The sequence below is a fragment of the Rhagoletis pomonella genome, unplaced genomic scaffold (genome assembly GCF_013731165.1).
Source record: "Rhagoletis pomonella isolate Grant_MI unplaced genomic scaffold, Rhpom_1.0 Rhpom_scaffold_00001, whole genome shotgun sequence".
Taxonomy (NCBI): domain Eukaryota; kingdom Metazoa; phylum Arthropoda; class Insecta; order Diptera; family Tephritidae; genus Rhagoletis; species Rhagoletis pomonella.
In genome coordinates, this window is record NW_023458555.1 from 109,768,453 (window position 1) to 109,781,103 (window position 12,651).

A 12,651-nucleotide genomic window follows, 5' to 3' on the forward strand; every position below is an offset into this window, starting at 1 on the left:
TAAAAATACTACATATATGTATATATGCATGAACGGACCCAAGATGCCAAGTCCTCACTTATGGGAAACCTGATCTTATTATAACGTTTACATGTAATCCTACTTGGAAAGAGATAAAAGAAGAACTCTTCCATGGTCAGTCTGCGAAAGATCGTCCAGATCTGGTAGCAAGAGTATTTCGACAAAAAGTAATTAAGATGATGAATCTTATAAAAAATGTATGATCTTTGGCTTAATACGTTGCGATATGTATACGATAGAGTGGCAAAAACGAGGCCTACCTCATACGCATATACTATTGTGGCTTAACAACAAAATACATTCTAACCAAATTGACTTTATTATATCTGCGGAACTGCCAGATCCCAATACCGATCAAGTTCTATTTCATATCATTAAGAAAACTATGGTACATGGGCCACGCGGAATTTTGAATGCCAATTCTCCATGTATGGTAAACGGCTATCAAGAGATATCTGGGACAGTTTGTAAATTAAACGCAAACTGGAATAGATGGTTATCCACTTTACAAAAGGAGAAAACCAGGGCATGGCGGAGTGTCTACGAAAATCAAAGTCAACAATGGTATCGAGGTTGATATTGACAATAAATGGATAGTTCCTTATTGTCCACTACTTTCAAAAGCTTCTGAGGCTCATATAAATGTAGAATTTTGTAATTCTATAAAATCTATAAAATACGTTTGTAAGTACGTAAATAAAGGTTCCGATAGGACGATGTATGCTCTTCGGAATCCAAATTTAAACGATGATGTAACCACCTACCAATGTGGAAGATACATAAGCAGCAGTGAAGCTTTTTGGCGAATTTATGGCTTCCCTATCCACGAGCGACATCCTGCGATTCAACAGCCCAGTGTCCATTTAGAAAATTGCCAAAGAATATACATTACTGAACAAAATATTTTACAGCAAGTTATCGCTCCAAGAAATACAACGCTTACGGAATTTTTCCAACTTTGCCAAACGGATTTATTTGCCTGAACATTGCTTTATTCTGAGGTACCAAGTTATTATACTTGGAAAAATAACAAATGGAACAGAAGAAAACGGGGAAGTTGCGTAGAAGGACAACCAGATATTTTTAAAGACGACACTTTGGAAATAATTTATACTGTCCATCCCAGCTAGCAAGAATGTTTTCTTTTAGAAGTAAGGCGGCCAATCTCATTCGAAAGATTAGAAACAGTGAATGGTACTGTCTGTCAAACTTATAGAGAAGCGTGTTTGCTCTGTGGACTTCTTGAAGACGATGCACATTGGCAAGCAACTATGACAAAAGCATCGATGTCAAATTCCCCAAAAAGTCTAAGAAACTTATTTGCAATTCTAATCCATGTGTGCAATATTTCAAATCCACTTGCACTGTGGCAAAATCATAAGGACAATCTATCCGAAGACTTTCTGCACCTTGCTCAGATTCAAAATCAAAGTCATGAAATAAAATATGATAATAATATATACAGTTTAGCACTTGCTGCCATTGGAGATAAACTATTATCTCTAGCGGGAAATGAGCTTCCAACGTATGGACTTCCTGTGATTCAGAGGAGTACTATTCATAACTTGAGCCGTGAAGTAACGCGAGAACTTTGCTATGATGTCGAATCCTTAACTGAAAACTGAGACGAATATTTCGAAGTTTCTACCTTAGCAACGAGCAGTATTTGAAGCAGCTATGAATAGCGTTGTAAATAATGCAAGTAAAATCTTCTTTCTTGATGCACCAGGTGGCACAGGTAAAACATTCGTTATAAGAACGTTGTTGGCTCAAATTAGAAAAAACAAGCAAATTGCACTCGCCGTAGCGTCTTCTGGCATTGCGGCAACTCTTCTGCCAGGAGGAAGAACAGCCCATGCTACATTCAAGCTTCCCCTAAACTTAGCAGCACAAGAAACACCTACATGCAATATAAGCAAAGGAACGGGCTTATCAGAAGTCCTAAAGCGATGCCAGATTATCGTCTGGGATGAATGCACTATAGCTCATAAAGCTGCTTCAGAAGCCTTAGACCGAACACTACAGGATATTTGCAGCAACAAGAAAATAATGGGCGGTAAAACATTGGTTTTGGCAGGCGACTTTAGACAAACATTGCCTATAATTCCTAGAGGTACACGAGCGGATGAAATAAAGGCCTGTTTAAAATCATCACATCTGTGACAAAGCGTGACACAATTCAAGCTGTGTACAAATATGAGAGCCCATGTATATGGGCATCAATTGTCGAATAAATTCGCATCTAATTTGTTGAAACTTGGAAACGGTGATTTAAAAACCGACACTGAAGGCGAAGTTCATCTTGCTTCAATAGCCACCATTGTTGAAACTGTTGGGGAGCTTAAAACAAAAGTCTTTGATAATCGTACGGAAAATTATGCGAGACATCAATGGCTGTGTGAAAGAGCCATTCTAGCTCCTAAAAATGTTATGGCGAATAACATCAACTTTCAGCTTCTGCAACAGCTTCCTGGTACTTCGCGCGTGTACAAATCTATAGATACCGTGCCATGCCAGGAGGAAAGTGTACATTACCCAGTGGAGTTTTTGAACTCGCTTGAGCCCTCAGGAGTTCCTCCCCATAATCTAAATTTGAAAATTGGTGTGCCTGTTATTCTTCTGCGTAACCTTGATCGACCCAAACTTTGTAATGGAACAAGACTGGTAGTAAAGAAAATGATGACAAATATAATCGAAGCAACAATTATTACTGGATGTGGCCAAGGAGAAGACGTTTTTCTGCCACGAATTCCATTAGCTCCCACAGATCTCCCGTTTGAATTTGAGAGAAAATAATTGATATTTCTGTTTGACGAATATAAAAGGATACCACTTCAAAATAAGACGAGCTTTAAAATATGCTGTTGTTGATAATGTTATTAAGACAGTGATGCGTCAGAAAGACGATGTAAATCCAAAAGCGATAGGAAGCATGTCACCGGGTTTAAGGATCATCTATATCCCCTTATGAACCTCCAGCATCAGAATATATTCCACCTTTAGGTGAAAAAAACTAACTTTCAGAAGTAGAATTTAAAGATCTTGTACGTGATTTAGAATTGTCCAAAAGACAAAACAGAACTTTTAGGTTCAAGAATGAAACAATGGAAATTTTTACAAGAAAATATCAATATTACATTTCGTAGAACTGAGAAAACTGGTGCTTTTGGATCACTTATTAGTGAAAGCACTAAAGATAGTAGTGGGATTCATACGCCGCAAAGTTTTTGCAAATTTCGCATTTGTTGCTAAATTTGCCACCTTGTTACACAGCTGATTACTTTTATACGGAAATTCTCCTGCGACAAAATTGCGACATTGCCATAATATTTGAGCTGGTAGTCATTGCGCGGCATTTAAAAAAAATGTCATTATCATACTATTTTTGTGAATGTCCTTTGAAAAATATTGCGTTCCACGTACGTCATGTGTAGTTGGTGAAAAGAATAGTATAAATATTCCTCTAGTTAATCCAAGTGACATTATTTTACCACCGCTGCATATTAAACTGGGTTTAATAAAGCAATTTGTGAAAGCACTTTACAAAAATGGTCCAACATTCAAATATCTTTAAAAATTTTTTCCATGAATAACTTACGCGAAATTGAAAGAAGATGAAAGAGTATCTTTACATGATGTAAAACTAAATTAAATTATAAACTTAGCATGTATTTTGGTCGGTCCACAAAAACGGGAACTGATTAGGGACGGTAAATTTTTACAACAAATGATGTCTTTAGGCCCGTCAAGAGGGAGGGGGAAAGTGGTGAATCCCCCCGGCCCGGGTTTCTTAAGGGGCCCGAAATATCAGAACCATAACTTGTTATTATTTTTTTTACAATGTAATTGCTTCTTCGTTATCTATATACTTATGTATTTCTAAAAGGAATTTTTCTGTTACCAAACGATATCTCCTTGAATATTCCATCAAATCTAACGAATGATATCTCATTTTGAAGAGAAGAAGCTCACGTACATGCAACAAATAGTCACGTTGTTCAAATTAAGTTACGTATTTATTAAATAAAGGGGATTTTTTTAAAGCTGAAAGCACTGTATCTGGCCAATAAAGCGCCATATCTTACATATTTAACATTTACGGTGACCATATTTATGGCTGCCGAATACGGGACAAAAAATAATTTTGCCTATTTTTTCCAAAAAAGCTAGAGGATTTTAAAACCTTTTCCAATGGTCCTAGATTTATAAGCTCTGAAATAGCATCTTTATTTGGCATATATGAATTTTTCGACCGTTTGTGAAAGCAGCACATAAATACTCAATTGTAACATAACACATTTCCATAAATTTGTACTTTGTGCTCAAGAATTTTACCCCGAAAAATTTGTTACAAACATTCCTAGGCAGGGAAACATGTTGAAAATACTACTTTTGGAGCACAATGTTGTGAGTAAATAGCATCCGGAACGAGCGAAATTGCAAAGCTTACCTTTGACGTGTTCTACTTCATCTTGCAGAATATGGCTGCATTCCAAGCATAGATGGGCACTTTGCATTACCAGTAAAAATGCAGTAACCAGTAAATTTGTACTGATAATGAAACTTACTTTGCATTACCAGTACAATTTTACTGATTACTGAAAAAAACAACAGTAAGCAGTACATTTTTACTGATAATGAAATTTACCTTGCATTACCAGTAAACTTTTACTGATTACTGAAAAAAAAAATGCAGTAAGCAGTACATTTTTACTGACTACTGAAAATTACCAGTGTTTAGGCCTTCAGCCTAAATATTTCAAAAAGCTCCACCCTAATGCCATTTTCTCTAACTCACTCAAATACGTATTTGTGTACGCATGTGTGTGTATATAACTATACATGCGCACGTATGTATACACATACGTATTAACGCGAAGACTTGGGCCGTTAGCAAGTCCTTCTCGCCGGACAACGAACTTTCGTTAACTTTCCCCTTCTATGTCGGTGTTTGTCCGGCGGTCCGCAACTAACGCGATTTAATTTAATCCTTCACTTCTCTTTTGAATCATCAAGGAAGAACACCGGAGCTACCAGCCTCATCGATATTTCCCGCATTAAGGTAATAGATTCAATAGTATACAAAGAAATCTTGACAAATATATATGACTATTGATTTGAATTAATACTAAATCACTGTCTGTATCATTTTATTTCTTTTTGCAAATAATACGAAACCCCTGTGCGTCTGAGCGCTAAAGTCGAGGAAGCACATGCGTTTTGACATGGTCCCATCGAAGCCGAGCAATAAATGACCAACGACCTGCATATATATATTACAGTCCACAACCACAGCGTACACAGGGAATCATTGTCCAGCAACCACTTTTTGCCACAACGTTTTTTGCGCCAACGATCGGTCAAGCCACAGAGATCTAGCGACAACACAACCACACTCAGCTTTCTTGCCACGACACCAGCTTAATTGGCCAGGACACCAGCGAGCGTACAACACTACAACCACCAAACACCAATCACTTCTAATTCAAGGTACGTGGTTATAATTTCAATTGCACTTGATAGAAAATTGCCAAAAAAAAAAACGTTTTTAAATTCAATGCGCGTGTGCAAACTAGAATCTCGCGAGTGTTTAAACTGAAAATATACAATTGGAGCATTTAATTTTAAAGCCACACTATTAATAATTGAGGTTAGTCTGTCCGTCCGCAAGTGACAACAGCGACCACAATTAGGTGTTCTTTGCAACATAAACATACACACAGTGTCACACAGTACTCGTTGGTTTGCTGCACATTTTTTAAAGTCTCGGTTCAAAATTACGTCCGCGAACGGCAACCAAAAATAAGTGCACCTTGCAACCACTCGTATATACACACTCACGTCAGTGATCCGCATCACTTAATATTGTTAATGAAGTATTTCGATTTTGTTTAAATTCACAGTCCATAATCATAACCTTCATTTTTCTGATCGTTTTTTCACTGCGCCTCTTAGTTGGCTTACATTCTTTTGTATATTTGCGAACACTGTCACTGTTTCGAGGATACATAACCTCTAAATTTTGTTATTTGCATTGGACCAATTGTAGATTTTCACTAAATCACTACGCATAAGCGATTCAACTCCGTATAATATTGCACATTTTTTACCATATATATTTGCTACGTACGTTGCATTCATCGAAGTGGTCACTCTGTTTATTAAAATTTGCTGCGTACGTTGCACACATCACGATTTTACCACGTATATTATTTACACCTTATTGCGTACCTTGCATAGCTTATCAAAGCGCGTAGATATTAGTCAGCACAGTTGGGTGGCGAGTCGTTAGTAAACAATAATTCTAGAAGAAAAAGGTTTACATTTTAATAAAGTGTCGAATATATTTCGCAATACAAACTATTTTGCATCTTTTTAATTCGTTGGATTTCTGGTATACATTTAAGTGGCAAGTTCCGGTGGGTAAAAAATTGGCAACTTCTCTTGCGCATACAACCTCTAATCTTCGATAAGATTAAGTGTGTAAAATCCTATAGATTCTATCTGGGCATTTCAGTTAATACTTCGGTCAGGGTAAACACGTTAAACAATGGATTCGTATATTCTTTTGGCAGAAGCTGTAACAGAGTTCGAATCTGATTACAACAACATACCCGCCGCAGAACAAAACAAACATGGTCTTGCTATTCAACAAGACGAGTTAAAAGCTTTGTGGGAAAAAACCAAGTCAGCTTACGATAAGCTTATCAATGAGGGATTATCTAAGGATGATGCTAAGGCCATAAAAAAGAAGAATAAGATTTCCTTTCAAAGCTATGTTAGGTGCATGTCTGCTATTGGTACTCAGGTTGAAATACTAACCAAAGCGACCAAAGATGTAGAGGATCAGTCCGTCCGGGAACACAATATCCACCTGCCACCGTGCGATACGGATGTGTTCAAGGGCGACTATCTTTCATGGCCAACTTTCCGAGATATGTTCACGGCCATCTACATCTTGAACAAGCGCCTCACCCCAGTTGAGAAACTAGTTCACCTCAACAATAAAACGCAAGGGGAGGCAAAAGGCATAGTGCGAAAGTGCCCACTTACCCATGAAGGCTTTTCGACAGCCTGGAAAAACCTGTGTGAGCGATACGAAAACAAACGTATCTTAGTTAACACACAATTAAAAGTTTTATTTAGCTTAAATACAGTAGAATCTGAGTGTGGTAGCTCAATTAAAAACCTACAGCGCGAGATTAATAATTGTTTATCGTCCCTAAAAAGTCATCAAATTGACATCTCTAATTGGGACGCAATTATTATATATTTGTGTTCAACGAAGCTTCCAGAAAGTACACTGGCTCTATGGGAACAGACCATAGACCAGAAAACTGACATTCCAAAGTGGGAGGATATGGACAGGTTCCTATCCAATAGATTCCAAACTTTGGAAACTCTAGCGGGACTAAAGGGTACCACAGCTGCGAAAGCTCCAAAGCACCAGCCCGCACGGCACCACCAGGAAGCTAACACAAAAAGGCTAGGAGCCTTTCAGGCAAGCGTGACCAAGTTCACCTGCCAAATGTGCCAAACTAATGAGCACAAGTTACGTAACTGTCCACAATTCCTCAACAAAACACCTGCTGATAGAATCGATTTTTTGAAAAGCAAAAAATGGTGCCTGAACTGTCTTAGTACTGGACATACCGTGTCAAGATGCACAAACCCATTTAATTGTATCAAGTGCCACTCGCGACACAACACGCTCCTTCATATTGAGACAGCTCAAACAAAGGCAACGACACTTGGGACCTCTTCAGATTCTGCGACTAATTCTGCATCAACATCCAATCAGGCCCAAGCCAAACGCAATTCAACAAAATCAAACAAGCATACAAGCAAAAACGTGAAGTCTTGCTATGCGAATACAAACACAGGTGTGTTATTAGGGACAGCACGCGTCAACATATATCTCAATGGTACGAACTATTCCGCTAGAGCACTTATTGATTCTGGTTCAGAGTGTTCTTTCATTACTGAAAGACTAAAACGCAGAATTCACTTGCCGTCAAAGCGTATGCATGCCCAAGTTTCGGGCATCACTAATACAACTACGGCGCAGGTTAAAGAAGCGTGCAACATCGAATTGCGGTCTCCTGTTGACCCGTTGTTCCGCTTAAATACCTCTGTGCTCGTGCTAGCACAACTGACTGGAAATCTTTCTACTTGCCACATTAGTGCAGTGACTAAGCAAGCATTTCCAGATCTAATTCTAGCGGATAAACGATTTTTCGTCAATGAACCCGTAGACCTTGTTCTGGGTGGCGACATATATCCACAAATTATTCTGAGCGGGCTTAAGAAAAACATATTAAACACACTTCTGGCCCAAGAAACAGTATTTGGCTGGATAATAACAGGGCGAACTGATACCTCGAATCCAGGAACGAATATCGTCTCATACTACAGCGAAGTTAGTCTGGACAAGCAACTGAGTGCCTTTTGGGAGCTTGAGGAGATTCCAAAGAACAAGAGCCTTAATGAAGACGACAAGTACTGCGAGGAGCTGTATCAGAAGACAACCATACGAAATAATGAAGGAAAATACATCGTGTCACTACCATTTAGGAAAGATTTTCCAGGAAATATTTCCCTAGGCCCATCCCTTAAAAGAGCATGTTCTCAATTTTACCGGAATGAGACACGGCTGGCCAAGGATCCCGTCCTGCAAAAGGAATACAATAGGGTTCTAGCGGAATATGAAACGCTTGGGCATATGTCGAAAATAACAAATCCCATACCCGCAGACTCGTCTGATAATTATTTTCTGCCGCACCACGCTGTTATAAAGGCAGAGAGTACTTCAACGAAAGTACGCGTGGTGTTCAATGCCTCAAGCCCAACGGCGAATGGCAACAGCCTAAATGACGTACTTTTCCCAGGACCAGTACTTCAGGCAGATCTTCCGATATTAATACTCCGTTGGAGACTATACAAATATGTGTTCAACAGTGACATCGAGAAGATGTATAGGCAAATTCTGGTACATAACAGCCATACTAAGTATCAGAGGATTATTTTTCGCACTAACCCGAATGACCCGATCAGTCTGTACGAATTAAAGACTGTCACGTTCGGCATCAATTGTGCTCCTTATCTGGCTATAAGGACACTTTTACAATTAGCTGACGATGTGCAAAGCTCCCATCCAATAGCATCTAACATACTACGAAAATGCATGTATGTCGACGATGTATTGTCTGGTGGACACACTATCGATTCAGCAATAAAAGCCAGAGATGAGATATCGGAAGTGTTGCAATCAGCCGGTTTTCCACTTCGAAAGTGGACAGCCAATAGCGAGCAAATACTTAATGGCATACCAAAAACAGATCTACTTAGCGAAGATTTTTTGGCATTTGAAGATACCAGCGCAGTCAAGGCTCTTGGAATAAGATGGAATGCCCATACGGATCTTTTCTATTTTATAGCAAGGCCATTGGAGAAAAGCGATGCTGTTACGAAAAGAGCGATACTATCTGCCATTGCTAAACTCTTCGATCCGCTGGGGTGGCTTGCGCCTATCATAATCGTAGCCAAAATCCTTATGCAAAATATTTGGCTGGAAGGCACAGATTGGGATGAGACTGTGTCTTCGACCACTCTAGACCGATGGCAGAATTTTACCCAACATTATAACGAAATTGATAATGTTCGTATACCGCGATGGGTATACTTTTCTCCAACGGATGAAATACAAATACACGGATTCTGTGACGCGTCGGAGAAAGCATATGCCGCCTCTGTGTATATGCGTGTCAAAAGAGATAGCAAAGTTTTTATTAACCTGCTTTTGGCAAAAACCAGAGTTGCTCCTGTTAAAACCATATCGCTACCCCGACTGGAACTTTGCGGAGCGGTACTATTGGCGGAAATAGTTGATTCAATAATCAACAATCTCAACTTAGGGCATATCAACATACATCTGTGGACCGATTCCACAATTGTTCTCGCTTGGATTCGCAAGCCTCCGTGTTCATGGTCAACTTTCGTTGCCCATAGAATCACAAAAATTGTAGAGAAAGTCGGAAACAAGAATTGGCTGCATGTGGATTCGGCATCAAATCCAGAAGACTTAGCGAGCAGAGGACTTCCAGCATATGAATTGGTCAACAATTCGTTGTGGTGGCAGGGACCTTCTTGGTTACAAGAAGATAACCCAAAATGGCCCACCCAGGAAACAGACTACAGCACAGTAGTTGAGGAAAAAAGAACGCACGTTTATACAACCAAAGTAAATTATACCGATATTCTTGACCGTTTTTCAGATTTTCCGAGAGCTTTGAGAGTATTATCATATGTTATGAGATTCTCTCAAAGAACGCATCGAAATACGAAAGCTTCATTTCAAGAAAAGTCACGCTTAATTTCATCCCATGAAATTAAAGCAACGACACAACGCTTGATAAAAATATATCAACAGAACTATTACAGTGAAGAATACAGGAAACTTAAAGCAGGAAACTCCATCGACTCCAAGAGTGAACTCCTACCGCTTAATCCGTTCATAGATAAAGATGGCATTACTAGGGCTGGTGGGCGTCTTGGAGCGTCTCAAGACTTAGCGTATAACGAGCGGCATCCAATAATTATTCCTTATAACTGCAGGTTGTCCCGTCTAATAGTGTCCTTTATTCACCAAGTCTCTTTGCATGGGGAAAATCAACTCATGCTTCGCCTTATCCGAACTCAGTATTGGATCCCCAGAGTTAAAAATCTGATCAAATCCACAATCCATAATTGCAAAGTCTGTACGATATACAAAAAACGTACGCAAACCCAGCTTATGGGAATTCTCCCTCAGGAGAGAACCACATTTTCGCGCGCGTTTACGAATACAGGTGTAGATTTTTCAGGACCCTTTGACATCAAAAGTGATAGCGGCCGAGGTTGTCGAATGTCCAAAGGATACGTTTGCCTTTTTGTCTGTTTTTCGACAAAAGCGATCCATTTGGAAGCAACTAGTGACCTCAGCACTCCATCATTTTTAGCTGCATTCGCCAGGTTTGTAGCCAGAAGAGGATGCCCGAAGAACATATATTCCGACAATGGTACAAACTTCGTCGGAGCTTCACGATCTTTACGATCTGAATTTAAGGCATTTTTAGCAGATTCGCGTGAAAAAACAGTTTCGAAATACAATTATCAAATGCTCACATGGCATTTCATATCCGCCGCTGCTCCTCATATGGGCGGCTTATGGGAGGCGGGGGTAAAAAGCTTTAAAAGCCACTTTAAAAAGATTGCATCCGTTCATAAATATACATTCGAAGAGTTCAGTACTCTTTTATGTCGGATTGAGGCGTGCCTCAACTCACGACCATTGGGCCCCGCTTCGAATGAACCTACCGACCTGGAGCCTCTCACTCCAGGTCACTTTCTTACCGGTGGACACCTGCTAGCCCCACCTGAAATCGACGTTCACGAGAATCCTGCCTCGATAGTAAATCGGTGGCAGAAGCTAAAGGCCCTTCACCAAACTTTTTGTAAACGATGGAAAACCGAATATTTATCCGAACTGCAATAGCGGATTAAGTGGAAATATCCACAGCAAAATATAAAATTAGGAGATCTCGTTGTCATCAAGGAAGACAACCTCCCGTCAAATGAGTGGAGATTAGGTCGAATTATCAGCCTACATCCTGGTCCCGACGATCGAGTACGCGTAGTTGACATCATCACGGAAAAAGGGCAGATTACGAGACCGCTGGCCAAACTGGTCCTACTTCCATCCCAAAATCAAGAAACCGAGGAGCCAGCAAGCACTTCGTAAATAAACCCTCTCCGTTGATCCCCAATCCCGCGTGAATTCCACTTCCTCATCGCACAAAAATTCCACTTCTATGCATTCGGAAGGATTCCACGCCTATAATCAAGTTTAACCCAGAGTAATATTAAAGGTAGTCGTGTTTTAGTTAGATTTTGGTGATGGTTCTTAGCCCGGCCTCTCCGGGTAGATCTGGGTATAAAGAACCGACCATCGTTAGATCTTGTAAGCACCAAAGAACGTCGGTAGAATGGCGACCCTTTTCATCATAGAATCGGGTAAAAATAAGACAGACCAAGCTTGATGAACAATTGTTTCAGAAATACGAAATTGGTAACGAGGTGCGAATTATCAATTAAAGTCCTCCAAAAAATATAATAATAATTGAAATAAGTTGAAAGTCGTTACAATTGTTCATTATGCTTGCTCGTTTTTCAACACAACTAGGTCTGATGGGAAGCGAATCCATTTTACTTGACAGGTTTCGATAATCGTCAGTCAACCCACTAGACCAAATGAGTTCGCCTCAATTGTCAAAACCTACCAGCAAAGACTATAGTTCCGAAAAAAAAAAAAAATATCTATACATACATATGCATATATTTTAAAATATGTGTATTCAGTGGCATCCCAGCAAACGTTTGGAGTCATAAATGAGTCTTGAAGGAGTCCCATTTCGGAGCCTTTACGCTCATAATGCTCATTTAAGAGTCCGAAATGAGGGTGTTTCCCTTCCTGCGAAGGTCGACTTATATGAGCTTAAATTCATACATCAGATGAGCCTCAATATGAGTCATATTGGACTCTTATCGGCCTCATATACGGCTCATTTTGGACTCTTTTTGAGGCTCTTAAAT

The 12,651-nt window shown here is 39.6% G+C and overlaps 1 protein-coding gene across 1 annotated transcript; it reads left to right on the top strand.

Annotated features, from left to right (window-relative positions):
• Positions 1 to 6,571: 6,571 nt before the first annotated feature.
• Positions 6,572 to 10,649, top strand: LOC118735211. Its single transcript, XM_036464861.1, has 2 exons — positions 6,572 to 10,562; positions 10,636 to 10,649. The coding sequence occupies exons 1-2, from the start codon at positions 6,572 to 6,574 to the stop codon at positions 10,647 to 10,649; spliced, it is 4,005 nt and encodes a 1,334-aa protein (XP_036320754.1).
• The last annotated feature ends 2,002 nt before the right edge of the window (positions 10,650 to 12,651 follow it).

What these genes read in the sequence shown, in the direction of transcription:
- LOC118735211 (XM_036464861.1), top strand. Translation starts at nt 6,572, where the DNA reads ATGGATTCGTATATTCTTTTGGCAGAAGCTGTAACAGAGTTCGAATCT.